Genomic DNA, 16,198 nt, shown 5'->3' on the forward strand with positions numbered 1-16,198 from the left:
AGAGAGAGAGAGAGAGAGAGAGAGAGAGAGAGAGAGAGGGGCAGGCCAGGGAGGGGGCAGCAACATAAATAAAGATGCAGCACAGTTGTGCTGGATCTCCTAATGAATTCGGAAGGTCCTGGATCAATAACATCAGCGCGCTGACGACACATCACAAATGCCAAAGGAGCTCTCTGCCTTGAGCCCGGCCCGGAGAAAAACAGACATTTACCGCATCCTTCTGCTCCACGGAAATGACTGAAAATGACCGAATGCATCAAAAATCGTCTTCAAAAGGAAGCAGATGAGAGTGTGTTTGCGCGTGATGCTGCTGCGAGGAGCATCAGGAAGCAGGAAGCAGTCGTGACGCTTGGTAATGGGGATGATTTCCACCTAGGAGATGCCGTGATAGTGGCCGCGCTATCAGTGCTATTAGCGATGCTGATGACAGATGGTTTCTTTGTCTCTATTCAGATTTATTTTCACAGCTGTCAAGAGAAAAACACACTGAGTACATCATTACCCAGTACAAATAGCCTGAAATGAAACAACCCCTGACATGACGGTCAAACTGTTTGCTGTACTGAAGATCTATCGAGCGAAAAACGAGAGAATATGTTGGAAATTGTTTTGGCAAAGTGTAACCGAGATGTGGATCAAAGCAGACATGGACTTGGGTCTCTGAATGCGTGCCCTCTCTCCCCATTCGCTCATACACAATCATGGCCTAATGGCAGCCATTAACATAATTGCCAACATAACTAGTGTTCCATGTCTGAGAGCCATTCCCCAACTACACAGAAAAAAGAAAAGAAAAAGAAAGATGAGAAGAGATGAAATTGAGCCAAACAGGGACAAACCCTAAAAACACATCGTGGGTGTTCAAGCTGGATCCCCCCCCTCCTCACCCCCACCCTCCTCACCCGCTTTTCAAAGCTACAGCGCTTTGTGGAGACCCCCTGGGAAGGCTCTGGCATCTCAAGGAATGTGATGCCAGAGTGAGTGTGTGTGTCTGTGTGTGTTCGAGGGCACACACGCACATGTTTGTATGCAGCACAGATAGCGGGGTGGAAGAGCAGAGCTTCCTTCACATGTTGGTAGCTGCCTCGGCGCTCAAAGATTGGGCCCCGACACACGCTTACACCAAACACAACCTGCCAGGCGAAATGAAATTCCCATTATTTTTAATTAATCCCTAATTAAAATATATTACTCCACAGATTCCACAAATCTCTCTTAATATGCAAATGTGGCCAATTCAAGGATATTTACATATCATTAATTAAGGGAGGCACATTCTCTTAGTCTAATGAGCTGTGGCCCGGGTCTGCCAAGGAAAACTAAACGCTGGGCTCAGGAGTGAGTAAGCACAGCCACGGGGGGATGTCGGCTCTCTGTTGAGTCAGGACTATCAACCGTTAGCGCCGGGGTGAAGTAGACAACAACAACTCTGCTAGGCTCACAGAAATCCACCCTGAAACACTTTAGCATCGTTAAAAAACTGCTACCGGCGATGTAGCTCGCGTCTTCGCGCCTATTTGGCCGACTGGTGTGTTTTTCTCATTCCTGAGGATCACCAACCAAAAGACGATGTGACCTCATGCAGAGGTGTTTCCATGCAGAGCTGCGAAGGAGTCTGATATGTTATCACTGTCACTAGCACTATCACTCTGCAATACCACCTACATTACATGCGGTGAGTTCATGCCCTCCCTTCTGGAGACTGTCTAAAGGAGTTCATGTGGACAAAAGGAAGCCATGAACTCAAACAAATGCAGACAAGGTAAGCTAAGGTTACGCTCTTAATATCCACATTCTCCTTTTATTTTTTTGTACACTATCTTATCAAATTTAAATAGTAATTATCATCTTTGTAAACTTTGAGATCGCCACCCGAATTGAAAATAAAGTCTAGTGAGCACCGGCTATTAAACAAAATTGCAAAAGGACTGATAGTGGTGGAAAGTACTGTTCTGAGGTACTTCTACATCACACAAGTATTTAAATGTTATAATAATTAATATTTATATCCAGATCAGTGGTTCCCAACCCCGGGGTGGGGACGCCTCCAGTGGGTCAAAAGATAACTCTTCTGGTGATAAATGGGATTTGAAAGCTACATAAATTGATATCATTTTTTCCCGCTCCTTTACTCATTTCTTTAACGAGATATTGGATAGTTCTACCTTTAACACTTATTGAAATCAAACAAAGTGAGTTGTTTAGAGGGAAAATCCCTCTTTAGTGGAACTGCACATGTGCAACATGTGCCAAAGCGTTTCAGAGAGACTCGTGCGTTATTTCAAGGGTTACAAGCCAAAACAGGCTGTCAACAAATGCAGTATAATAAACTCCCCACCACATATAGAATAAATAAAATGAGCTGCAACTCAACCAGCTGCAACATGAACATGCTTCTAACATATTAATTCATCAGTAATAATAATCCAATAAATTATATATTGCAATTTAACTGTAACAGGGGCCATTCTGCATAATGAGTTTATTATACTTTCCATTCATTACATGCATTGTGCTGAAAAAAAAACATGTTTTACTTAAAAATTTGAATGCAATACTTTTACTTGTAATTGAGTACTTTTACATTGCAGCATTGGTACTTTTGCTTATGTAAAGGATCTCAGCACTACTTCAACAACTGCATATTAATGATACTGTATGTAACAGAGTGAAACTACCCGATGGTGAATTCCTCCTTTAGCTGTATTTTCAGTGTGCATCACTGTATGAGTAACCTTTTTATTAACTGCAGCACCAGCTTCCTAATTATTAAAGTGAATCTGTGGAATGCATCCAACCATTTCTGCAGAGTTGTTCGTGGAGACTATTCATGGATATCTTGTTGTATTAGGTGGTTTGAAGAAGAGTAAGGAAATGGAGTGGGGTGAGCCATACCTTGTCCATCTCCTTGTTCGCCCCTTTTCCAGCTGCTCTAATTTGACACCTTGAGCATTGGAGGGGGGGTAGGGTTAACTAGGTGGGGGAGTGCAAAGACACAGCGGAATTCATTAAGAATAGCAAACCCCTCTCTCCCTTCAACCTCCCTCCAACGCTAATGACATCAGAGGTTAGCAGGAGCGAGAGGAGGAGAGGCCGAGGTAGAAACCAAGAGACGGAGGGGAGATGCATGAAATTGGAAATATTTAAAAGAACTATATTTTCAAGGGAGGCAAGTGAAAAGTGGTGAGGTGCATTGAAAGAAAACACAGAGGCCTTGTTTGCTTGGTTTGGTCCGAGTGTATTTCTGCATCCTTTTAACATTCACACGAATTGAAAGAGGTTTCAAAAACTGCTATTTTGCCTCTGACAGTCCTAATGCACTATGATGACATACCAACTACCGACTGCAGACCTTCGAAAAACCCATTTATGCCACACTTTGTAGGTTGGATGGAGTGCAATCAGAACTTTTTCAAAATTGTGATTACCACGTACTGGCACAGTAATCTGTGGCTGAGGAATTGGCTGGCTAATGGCAGTTTCACATCAGCCATCTATAGGGACCCTGCAGACAGGTAAAGTGGTAGTTGCAAGATATTGAAATGGCCAGTGCCACCTGGGATGAAAGGCCTTTAAAAAAAGTATTAAGAACTTATTTTTTTTCTTCTCGGGGAACAGCAGCACTGTGTGTAACATGAGCAGCTTTATCTTTGCAGTCACTTAAAACATCAAACACTTTGCTTCACAGCAACTCTGAAGATGCTGATTGACTTTAGACCTGGAGGCAAAATCATTGACGTGCAAGATAAAAAAATATATATATAAAGTTTCTAAGCCAAAATGAAATCCTCGGTGAAACAGTGTCCCGAGACCTTTCAAATGCTCATTTCCATTTATCTACCAGTGACATTTTTCATGACGTACTCTCTGGCAAACTATCTGACTCATAAATCCAATTCAAGCCTATTACTGAATAACTTTTAAAGTTATCCTTCATTAATGTTAATGGCTTTTTTTAGAAGAGGCCAGTGGTGGTTAGGGCTACATGGCTGCTTTCCCAAGCTTGTTTAACAGGCTTCAGACAGAGATGGATGCTTCCTGCAGTCCGATAGGCTCTCTGAGCCATCTATCACCCGGAGGACCCACCCACAGAGCTGGCGTTCCATAACAAAGGGCAGGCAGGAAAGCTCCTGATTGACAGCTTTATGTGTGTGGTGGCTAGTGAGACAGCAGAGAGGAGACGCGGTATCTGTTTCTGGCCTCGGTGCTGGCTCTCTTTCTGAAAATGAGTTGTGAAGAACACAACAAAATAATGAGTGAGCAGGGGAATCGATCAATATGCCGACACATGAGATAAATGGGAGAATCAAGCGCGCGCAAAAAAAAAAAAACACCCCTTAATGCTGCTGAGTAGGTACAAAACTAATCAGGCAAATGAAGCTGCCCGAGCAACGTAAACTGTGAATGGAGAGCAGTGTTAAGGCATAAACAGTTATTATCATAAAGATTATTACCCTTACACCTCAAGACTCGCTAATTAGCTCAATAAACAGCCTAAATTCTAAAATATATGGCCGCAATAAAAACCCGCCGCAACATGTAAATACAGATACTGCACGCACAAGGACACAGATAAAGGGATAACACACTCCGGCTCAAAAAAAGATTTAAAATCTATAATAATGCAACACATGTACGGGCATAAACTGCTTTGCTGCTGCCACAGCTGTAATCATTTTACGAGGGGCCACAGTTCCTCTCAGGGCTGTATATATATATATATATATATATATATATATATATATAAAAGGGGGAAAATGGGGGGGGGGGTTTCAGAAGAGACACACTAAATTTGGACAGTAAGTAGTATCACCCCGTTGGCACGGTACACCGCACATTCGCAACGCCCCATTTAACCGCACACGGCGCTTCCCTCTGCTGCCTTCATTTGCATACTTCAGCGGGGCCCTGACGGATGAAGACGGATGGGGCAAAATCAGCCTCACTGAAACAACTGTTTTATCAAGGTTAAACTATCCAAGAAGCTCTTAACCCCCTCGCCTTTATCACACTACAGCTCTCCCAATATCAATCTATCAATATGATCTTATCGGCAGGGAGGGGGCTTAAGACGCTCTTCATAAACTCAAGTAATAGGAACATAAAGGAATTTTATGTGTTTAGGGGAGGAGAGAGCTAAACACGGTGCTGAAGGACATGTCCAATAAAAAACAGGATACAAGGTGGTGCCAGCAAGCCAAATAAAATATAATAGAAGAAGAAGGAAGAGCTGCTCGCGCCGGAGGCGTGAGAGGCATGTGTGGAGTCACGGGGTCGTCGGTTCAGATCTTGTGAAGGAATGGTGAAAAGCATGGATAAGAAGCACTAAAAGCCTCCGTCAACTGCAAGGCTCAAAGTGAACTTGAACGAGGTACTGACACAGACACTGCTCCAGTGAAAGCTGCCTTTTATGTAAAAGCTCAAAACCATACAGCATCTCCCCTTTGTACTACAAATACCGATAGCAGGGTGTCTTAATAAATATAGAGTCCAAAGAAAAACTGTAACAGGATAGCCCCCGATGTATACAAAAACTAAATATATATAAACAAAGTTATCATTATTATTATTGTAATAATAATAATAATAAATACATAAATCTATATAATATTTTTTTTTAAATATATGTATAATATTTTAATTTCCCCTATTTTTTCTGAGGAGAAATAGCTGTTTTAAATTCCTTGTCATGTAAAATGACAGTTCTTGTCTTCCCATGGTGAGTCCTGTGCAAAAACAATATTGATAAATTGTGCTTCAACAGACTTCAGGGTGTGGCAACCACACAATGCTTATGTTTATGTGTGTGTGATATTTCCATGTCACACCTCTCACTTGCTTTTTTACTCTGCGAGCTACTATCTATTAACACACACACACACACACACACACACACACACACACACACACACACACACACACACACACACACATACAGATATAAAGTGGCTGGTGTACACAAACACTGGATTCACCAAAACAGCGTAAAATCAGAGACAAAAAGGAAAGACATAAACAATGTGAAAAATTGGACCATGCTTTGGGGAGGATTCCTGCATATTAATTAATCTTTATATAAGATGTTTCAATTTATTTTGTAAATACCTAAAACATTGAACACTCGAACAGCATGATCCCATTCTGGATGACACCAAACACCAAAAAATGGCCTTGAAAGTAAGAGAGCTGAAACGGACACCTCTCTGACACAATGGCACCAAAACCTTAGTATTATAAACTTCACAGAGGTCGTCTGCAAGGCTTTAGCATGAATGTTTTTCAGGTGTTAATATTCAGCATTCAAGCTAAGTGCAGTGTAAGCAATTAGAAATTAATACTCGTGATATTAATACGCAAACTACAATAGTCGTACTTTCTCATTTCACGTTTTTGTTGTAACTGACACTAAATGCATCCAGACCTTTTATGATACAATGTTGCTGGTATAATGAAACTATTACACAAAATGACTAATAGTTTATAACACACATCGGCACACATAAACCTACACGTACACACACACACACACACACACACACACACACACGCACACATCATGAGAGCAAACTACCTCCTGACTTTTGATCTTTGAAGGGTAAAAACTCTGTTAAAAGTGGCTTGGTAATAAATGAACAGAAGTATATAATTTGCTGATTATGCTCAAGTAGAAAAAAGAAAATGACAGCAATTAACATAATTTCAGTTGGAGTTAACTGTCCAGAACTAACACCGCCAAAGGCAAGCTGGCAGACAGAAGGCACAAAGGAAACCCACAGCTTTCGGTCTTTGCATTGAGATACGGATACCTACAGTACAGGGAACCAGCAAGGCTGTATTATCAATCCTGATCGCTGCAACTGGGAAAAACAGGAAACATATTTTACCTTGTTCGACATCTGAATTAAGACCATAAACGTCAAGGTTTGGTTTGTTACCACACTGAAAAATATTAGTCTAGTAATGAGGCCTTTAATATATACATAAAGTAGATTCTCCACAATAACAAAGTCAAAGCAGCTGCTGGTTGAGAAAATCAGCACCGTTTCTGAAGCAATTTCAGTTTAATGAGATTTTTCATGATGCAAGTTGTAATGACGTGAACTGATTCAAGGAAAACAAGCAAAATGATTTCTCACCCTAATGGCAGTTTTGACTCACTAATTGATTTTTTTTTAAATAGTGCATCGCTGCAGACAAAGCAAACAAGAAGTGTTTTGATCCACATGGTGAGTTTTGTGCTTCTTTTCTTTGTTTCGTGAAGGCTGAGGGTTCCCTTTCTTACCTGAAAGAGCCAACACTACGTCAGATTTAAGGGCCCTCGTCTGCGTCTCTGAAAACGGTCTTTCTGGTGCCGGGCAGCTAGGCCGAGCGCTGACCTCTGCTAACACTCGTGCTCTGGCTCTCACTGTGCTAAATGCTACCTGTGGTGTCCCATCTGCCCAGGGAAGTGATCCAAAACTGCAGCACCCCGTGTCTCTATGGGCCCCACGGAATTATCAGCAACAATCCCAGGAGACCGCCCGCCCGCCTATTTCTGCCCCTCCAACACACATTCTGACACACGCACAGAAATAGTAGATACCACACGCCACACTGAAGATTGCCAGCATGAGGCTGTTTGATTTTGCAGCCACAAAAACAACTCTTTATGTGGCTAAATTTATCATCGCTCTCCGCCACAGTATTTGTGTCTTTCTCTACAGTTTCAATATCTCTTCTCTCTTTTTCTCTTCGAGTCTGTGTGTGTGTGTGTGTGTGTGTGTGTGTGTCTGCATTGTTCTTTGTCTGCGCCTTTCCTTCCACTCAAGGTGCCGAGATTACCAAGGCTCATCTGTGGCCCCTTTGTCTCTCACGGCAACAGCAAGGTTTATTAACATAAATTAGAATAGCTCACCGAGAGAGTACCTTGTCGCTATGCGTTACCCACGGCAACCTCTCCTCCACTCTCAATCCACCTGAGTGTGTGTGCGCGTGTGTTTGTGTGTGAAATAAAGAAAGAGAAAGAGAGAGAGAGAGAGAGAGAGAGAGAGAGAGAGAGAGAGAGCACTCCCCTGCATCTAAATGTGAAACTACTCTGAAACGAGGGAGACACATCCACACCCATCTCTCCCCTGTCCTGATTAAAATAAATGGTGCTATCTGCACTGCATGACTCACTACACCATGGCATTACTATCAGTAATTGAAACATCCAATCACGACTGAGCCATCAGCCTCACTGCTCTTCCCCATCTGACTTTGTGGCACCTGATTGAACACCCCACTGTATGGGAAGTATTACGGGATATGCCGACGAGTTCGTATGAAGAAATGCCGAAGAGAAACACTGCGTCAACGGGGGTGCAATTCAAGCGTATGTTTGTTTTTGCATGATATATAGTATGTGTCTGGGTGGGAATGCGTAGTGTACGGGATGTATAGAAATGTGCATGTGTTAGTGTGTTAGTGTGTGTGTGTGTGTGTGTGCGTGTGTGTGTGTGTGTGCGCCCCACTCAACATCCTAAGCAGATATCCAGGGAGAGTCGGGTAGCCTCATTGATTGGTGTTGATTCCATCTGGGCAGCGTGCAGCGACTGACAGTGGATCTAAGCCGCTTCGAAAGGCAACCATTAATCTTGGTCCTGTTTAAGCAGCATGTATTAATTTATGTCATTTTTACTAAGTCAGCCAGGGAAGAGCGCTTGCCATTTCACATTTGACTGTTCATCGAAGTCAGGGAAGGAAGGGGGGGGGGGGGGGCCTTTTATACAACCCAGCATGCTGCCAACACGCCACTTACACCGTAGTGGCAGGGTGCCAGAGAAATGAGATCCCCACCCCTCAAATTAAAGGTTATCAACTGACAGGGCAACCACCACGATCAAAGCACCCAAGAACATCTGAAGGTATGGGTTACATTTTTATATATAAGAAACGATAATGACTCTTCAGTCAAACAGAAGGGGGGGGGGGGGGGGATGTGACATGGTGTGCATGTAACCAAATACTTTTAAAACTATGGAATATGAAAAACTAAACTGTGTAATTCAGAGGTTTTGAAGTACACAGTTGGAGCCCCATGAACATATCAGTAATAAGATCTGCAGGTGTTTGAACGCCAACAATATGAGGATATACGCGTCCACCGGTCCTACTGCATGAGGCAATTCCACCAGACTGTGGAAAATCCAATCATATCCAAACAGCACCAATAAGAAAAACAATGGCTGAGGCAATTGCAACTGCAATAATGTCACCAGAGCTGTTTTGTAGACACTAAAAGCTGCTCCAGAGACAAACATCTGATAAAAAAGAAACTCCACTCCGCCATAGAGCAAATTTCCTCTCTAAAGCAATTTTATATTCGATAAGTGGGCATTCTTAGTGTAATGGATCTGAATATGATCTCTGTCAGAAAACTAAGAACACAGCCTTGTATAAAAGCTCTGTTTGTAGAATGGCCGGTATACTGCTGCATCTGATAACCACATTGAGAAGTGCAGGAAACAAACTATAGTTAGAGATGCAATGCATTCATATTCTGCTGAATAGGTGAACTGATAAACCTGTTTCCCTGTCCATGCTGTTTCCATGAATGTGAAGAAATGTACGTGGAGGGAAGAATTGTTATCTGATACATTTAAAAAGGACATGGACACACACTAACGTGCATGCATGTAGACAGACACCACACAGGAATTCAAACGGAAAAGAGCTGCTTCAACTTAAAATAAAAAAGGGCAACAACAAACACACCTGGCGACCTAGCTATGCTCTCACACACACACACACACACACACACACACACACACACACACACACACACACACACACACACACCTACGCACACACACGCTCCTTTGCCATACGTTGACATGCAGAATATGACCATTCTACAGCCAAATCCGTTATCATGGCTAATTACAACTCCCACCTCAGATATACAGGGCTGTAATTAGCCTCTTAAAACATGATTAACATGTCTCAATTAAGCCAGTCAACATTTGCATAATATATTAGCTGTCCTAATTGCGAGTGAGTTTATATCAGAGGACAAGAAACAGCAAAAAAAAAAAAAATACACTGTAGCTGGTGAAGTGCACTGATAATGTAGTGGATATAAATATAAATATAGAGGAAATGTCAGTCGGTAAAATGGAATTCAGTCTATTTTTGTTTGACATAACTCACTTTAAAAAGCAAGGATAAACTCACAATCAGCACATCCCGGCTCAGACTACTTACAAAATATATATCGTGTTTATTATTATTCACTGAGAGGAACGTCTCTGGTAAGTGGATGAATAGCTTCCTATAAACTCGCAAATCAAAGCCCGGCAACATCTTCTCAGGAAAACTTTGCCACTTGTTTTGAAGTTATTTATTTCGAGCCATTTAAGAGAGAACAGACAGAGTCCTGTTCAGCCTTATTTCCGTGGAAACTGAAACATGGGGGGGGGGGGGGGGGGGGGGGATAAACTGCTGCTTCGGCACTTCCAAGCCGGGGACAGATATACAGTCTCCCAGCTAGCGCGGGGAAACCAAGGACATAGCCATTAGTTTCAGGACAGCGCCACATTGGAAACTAATGCCTCCATCTGTCACTGGAGATGAGAGGAGAGTAACAAAGAGCGGCAACACTAACCCCTGAACTCATCATGGACAGCCATGTCAATTAAATACTGAAAAACAGCAGCACTGGGAGCCATAGTGACCAGTCTATCCACTGCTTCATGGGAGCTCAACTCGTACCTCCATCAACGCTTAACGTTAATGTTATAGGAAACACCATAAATAGTCATTTGACATTTTACCACCACGCACCTTTTCAGATATTCAAGCCTAAACCAAAGAATTTTAATCTGCAACTTAATTGATTAATAATTTTTGCCATTTTTTAAGCAAAATGCCAAACTTTTGTTGTTTCCAGCCACTCCGATGTGAGGATTTGTTGATTTTTTCTGTTTTGTATTATTGTAAATTGAATATATTTGGGTTTTGGGATGCGGGTCGGACAAAACAAGAAAATTGAAGATGTCACTTTAGCCTCCAAGATTATGGACAAAAAGATTACTCATTTTAATCAAGAAAGTAATCAGCAGACTAATCAATAATGAAAGTAATTGTTTGTTGAAACCCATCTAACAACACTGCACTTTAAGGATAGTTATCAAAAAGAAAAACTTTTGCTTTGTGCTGATGATGGAAACTTGAAAGTGACTAGACCAACACATACTGTGAATAACTCAAATGTGTGTACATGTCTAATTAGCAGGGAGAGCTTTAGGAGGGGGGGGGGCTGCAGTTAGCGAGAGCTACTGATTCAGCAGGTCTACGGCTCCGATAAGTTCAACCGGTGTAATGCATTATCCGTCTGATCACATTAGTCATGCAGGAGCTCACCATCTGACCAGGGCCTGCATAGGGGTAATGTGAGGCTGCTGACACGAAGTGGCCTGACGAAACAGTCCCAGGCCCGCAGATAGAGAGACAGAGAGAGGGAGAGAGAGGGAGAGAGAGGGAGAGAGAGGGAGAGAGAGAGAGGGTAGGCCTGAAACCTGACACCCAGAAACACTGACTTGGTGTCTGGCTTCTTTTACTTAGTCAACCATACGTGCCAGCTTCCCTCGCCGTAATGGTTCCACACAAACAAAGACACTCTCCAACTCTCTTCACAGGATGTGAAGCTAAGCACAGGAAAACAAATTGTAAGTGCTTCTCAGGAACTGTAGAAACAATGATAATATTTTTTTTTTTGTGTCGAGGGGCCCCGGTAGTCAGGGCAAACATGAAATACAACACTGGCGGGCCAAAAGGAACGTCTGTAAGTGGTAACACAAAACCTCCGCCGTTGGTTTTTTTCACAAGCCAGCATGCGAACCTGAGCTTGTTTAAGCTTGCTAAATACTCTCCTGCCGTGACACGGGCCCGACCCCGGCACAAATATACAGGGAGCGGGCGGGGTGGGGTCATCAGTTAAGGCCTGCTCTGTCTACTATTGGCATGCACTCCCCGCCTTGTTTGTCAGCTGCTCGCCAATGGACACCTCATTGCTGCAATGTCCCCATATTGCTGCTGTCAACACTAGCACGCCACCGCTGCACCACGAAAGAGGTACACGTAGCGCACGCGAATAACTACATGCGACAAATGATATATGATCCAAAAGAAATGTCTCCACTCTTCAGTAAAAGGTCGAGGGGAAGGGCCGGCCTCTAAAAACCCGAACCGCTGCACTCTCCTGCTCGCACTTGTTCTCACAGACACTCTTGCAACAATGTAAAAAAAGAAAAAAAAGCGTGGAGAAGCTGACTCTTTGTAAAGAATATGAAAAAGACCTGACAAATTACACGCTGTACCCTGCTCGCATACACTGCACTCAGCACATTTGGCTGTAAATGCCATGGTGAAGGTTTGAGTCATTTTCTCTGTCACTGCAGTGAAAGGATTTTTCAGTTTCATCTGCACAAACCTCCTATGGGCGAAGATGAGCCGCAGCTCAGCTCTTCAAACGCAGACGGGGAGGACACAGCGAGGCAGCCATTGAGGCTCGATTCTCTCATAAATTGTTTGGGTTATTCTTAACTTTTAAATGCTTTTCTGTCTTCATCAAAGCAACGTAGTTATTTAGGGCTTGCTGATTTGTGGTTCGGAGCATGTTTTTCAAATACACTTGGGACTTTCAAAGGAAACAAACAAAAAGCTGATTCAAAAGAAAAAAAAGAGAGAATATAAACTATGTTGAAATATGTTCACATCCAAACTTGGTCCTAATTTGCAGGCTGAGGGGGAGCCTCTCTCTCTCTCTCTCTCTCTCTCTCTCTCTCTCTCTCTCTTGTCACAGGCTCTGTGAAATCCTGGGTTGCCAAGAACGGTGGGAAGAGAGGAGAGGCAGGGGGAAAAGCCAGGAAAAGGTCCAAGTCACTTTGTTCTTCTTTTTGGAAACGAACTCTGGTTGAACCCAGGGAGACGCCAGACAGTTTACAAAGAGCTCAGGCATTACTCTCTCCCTTCTCCAAGCCTTGCAATTTAGAAACAGGGCCCCAACCTACTGTAGCTTTCTCCTCACAGAGAGCACTTTAACCTTTAAATCTGATGAAAATCCCAAAGTGTCTGCTGGTTCCTTCTAGTTTTTTTTGGGTGGGGGGGGGTTGTTTTGAAAAAACCTGTGCCAAACTCTGACTCATAAGAATGAAATGTCTGCCAATAAGACTTCATGTAAAATTAAGGAAAATGGCACTGCCTCCATACCGACCCTGTGTTTATTTTTAACTGTCATGGCTGTTGAGTGCAACCGACCAGACGAAGCGACAAGGCTATCTCAATAACCTCAAAGACAGCTTCAACGTTGTGCTCACCGATAAGGTTGTACTGGATGTTTTGTTTTATTTCCTCCCTTGAAAAGCCGCCTCTCAAACCTCGCTCGGCCCACATCCCTCAGAGAATATCCACACAGGCTATCGTCACGTGAGCCGCTCTTCTTTTAATCTGCTCTTAAGTGAGTAATAATTCACACATTCCTTTTCATGACTTTGACTCTTGTTGCAAACATAAACAGAAAAAAATCCCTCTGACCTGCCTCTGCATTTAAAAACAGCTCACTTAGCAAACACCATCAAACTCAGGCCAAGGAAAACAGATGTGGCGGGGTGAGAGAGCCCGGCCCCAGAAAGGACCAAATGTCGGCATGAAAACACTCCGGTCCAATGACAGCCCCTCATCTGGGGCCAGTGCATGGCGTGTGACGTTTGACAGGGAAAACGTATCACAAATCAGAAGAATTTTTATTTTTTATGCCCAATACATTTACAGTGGCGAGAAAGAGAGGAATGTCAGGATGATCATAATCTCTATTTCTATTTTTTTTTTCTGCAAAATAAAGTAAAGAGGTGACGCTACGACACTGGGGATACACTATTAGTCCACAAAACTGACAATATTCTCAATAGCATCTGTGAGTGCAAGCACAAATCCAACAAACAAAAGAAACAATAAAGAAAAGAAAGACTTACCTGTTTTCTCTTTTATTTCACACAAGACGTTGAAGAGAGCAGGTTTCATTCTGTGGCAGTTCAGTGCATGCTTCCTAAGAAAAGAGGACAGGACATCCCTTTCCAGATCAATATTCAAACAAGTGGAAATAGTAACAAAGCCACAAAAAGAGCAGGGCATTCTAAAATCACCAAAATATCACCGTGAAGATTATATCTCAGATTCTCCTGCTGTTTCTCAAGCAGGCAAATTTATTATAAAGACCAAAGTGAATAAAAATATGAATCCATAGTCTGTGAATTTAATTATTTGTGTCACATAAATACACAATTAGACTTAAAAACAATAATAATACAAAATGCAACAACACTCAGTAACATTGCACCTGTAACATGCCTCAAATGCATTTAGCATTATAATTTTGATAATTACTGATCAAAAGTAGAGGAAAGGATCTGCAACATGTTATCACAGCACAGGATTAACCAGGTGAACTCCTTTAAAAGTGTCCGAGAAACTGCTTCAGTTCAAACATCTCTGAACAAATCATCCTCATCTACAATAACCGTGCGATAATTAATAGTTTTGATTAAAACAAATATTAACCCAAAAGTTGTTTCAAATAATTAAATACGAATCCGAACAAGTTTTTTTTTATGGTCTTTTTTTATTCGCTCTCCTCGCAGGCACTTCGTTGGGCGTAATTGCTTTCATTTAGAAGCGCACACCACAATGTAATCTTCCCCCTCCATCCCCAACAACATTGGCTAATATTACCGCTCTCGTATTAATACTACAAGTGTTTTTTGTGGGGGTTTTTGTGGTATAGCCTCACCTTGCCTGTGCTTCGTCTAAGCTTTGGTCTGTGATGGTCATTATTTGTTGTAATATGTCTCCGATGTCCTGCTTTCTTCCCTCTCCGTCCGTCCCCGAAGTGCCATCCTGCATATGCTGCGCCAGGCCGGGGTGTCCGGCCATGCCTACCCCGTGTGAGTGCATCAACCGAGGCTGCTCGTCCATCATTGACCACGGTTCCTGCTGCCTCGCCTCCAACTTTTAAATTTTTATATCAAGAGGTTGGGGGGGAAAAGAAGAAAAATATCCTCGGAAATTCCTCTGCGTCTCTGTCAGCGCCGACACTCCTCCTTTTTCCTTGGTACGCTTTTCTGGATTTGGGAGGAGGGAGACTGACAAACCCTCTCTCTCTCTCTCTCTCTCTCTCTCTCTCTCTCTCTCTCTCTCTCTCTCGGTGTCTCTCCCAGCTGGTTTAGGTGAAATCTGATCTGAATCGCTGCTTTAGCCACTCCTGCACCGCTACTGTAGGGAAGGAGAGAAAAAAAAAAAAAGCAGGATTGAACATTAAAGGCTCCTAATCTGATTAAAAGTGGAGCGCGTCGAGCTCCTCTTATGTGAAACCTCCGATGTAGCCTCCTCGCGAGCTTGACGCGCTAAGGACTCAACTTGCCTTTGAAGGTTTCGGATACAAAGTAACCACCAACTGTTATTGTTCCGCTTATGTCTGGTAACTGACTCATAATCAGAGTATGGATGGAAAGCCTCCGCCCCTCGAGCCACGATTGGAGAAGAAGGAGCGCGCAAGTCCCACCTCGGTCCTCTCCGAAAACGTCAATCATCCTCCTCGGGAAGGTGGGACACTGTAATAAACATAAAGAGATGTGACCGGACCGGGTGGCTATACGGTGATGGATAGAGAGTGAATATGTAGCCTAATAAATAATTGTGAGTGGCAGTGAAGCTCTGACCCAACAGGACAGCATGGCGGTGCTTGTGGAAGACACTCTGTCAACCCTGACTATATATTTTCCGGCTGAATATTTACATCCTTGTAATCAGTCAAAGGAATAATAAATCAAGATGAATTTATTAGTTTGTGGGAAGCACTTTTACAAGCCTTTTGTTGTATCACGGGACCACGGCCGTTGTTATAGCAAATGTACTGATGCCAAAGTCTAACCTGTATTTAAACATCCTGGCACTATTTTTTACAATTGATTGAAGTGGAACTCTGCCAAATTGTATTCATCAAAGTATGTTTACACATCTTGGGGGAGGACTATTGCATATGTGATAAAATGTTGTATAAAGTCTTTTTGGGCTCCAGAGGGAGCTGTGCCAAATCTGACAAATTGCCTCGAGTGATGTCACTTGAGTCATTGTTTGAAGCTCAGACTCTGTAAGCCCGCTCCTCATCTCTGCTTGAGGGTAG

The 16,198-nt window shown here is 42.8% G+C and overlaps 1 protein-coding gene across 4 annotated transcripts in view; it reads right to left on the reverse strand.

Moving 5' to 3' along the window:
* pbx1a (pre-B-cell leukemia homeobox 1a) overlaps nucleotides 1-15,520 on the reverse strand; it is a 47,112-nt gene extending 31,592 nt beyond the window's left edge. For 2 of the 4 annotated variants that reach the window (XM_031854536.1, XM_031854535.1), the window contains exons 1-2: nucleotides 14,807-15,519; nucleotides 13,992-14,065 (exon numbers count right to left, since the gene is read on the reverse strand). In XM_031854536.1, coding sequence (XP_031710396.1) covers nucleotides 13,992-14,065; nucleotides 14,807-14,994 — 262 coding nt within the window. In that variant the 5' untranslated portion in view covers nucleotides 14,995-15,519. Of the gene's footprint in view, nucleotides 1-13,991; nucleotides 14,066-14,806 lie in introns of all 4 variants that reach the window. The other 2 variants (XM_031854539.1, XM_031854538.1) reach the window with 1 other exon arrangement.
* Nucleotides 15,521-16,198: the final 678 nt, after the last annotated feature.

The sequence above is a fragment of the Anarrhichthys ocellatus genome, unplaced genomic scaffold, assembly GCF_004355925.1.
Source record: "Anarrhichthys ocellatus isolate YVR2014 unplaced genomic scaffold, GSC_Weel_1.0 scaffold15, whole genome shotgun sequence".
Taxonomy (NCBI): domain Eukaryota; kingdom Metazoa; phylum Chordata; class Actinopteri; order Perciformes; family Anarhichadidae; genus Anarrhichthys; species Anarrhichthys ocellatus.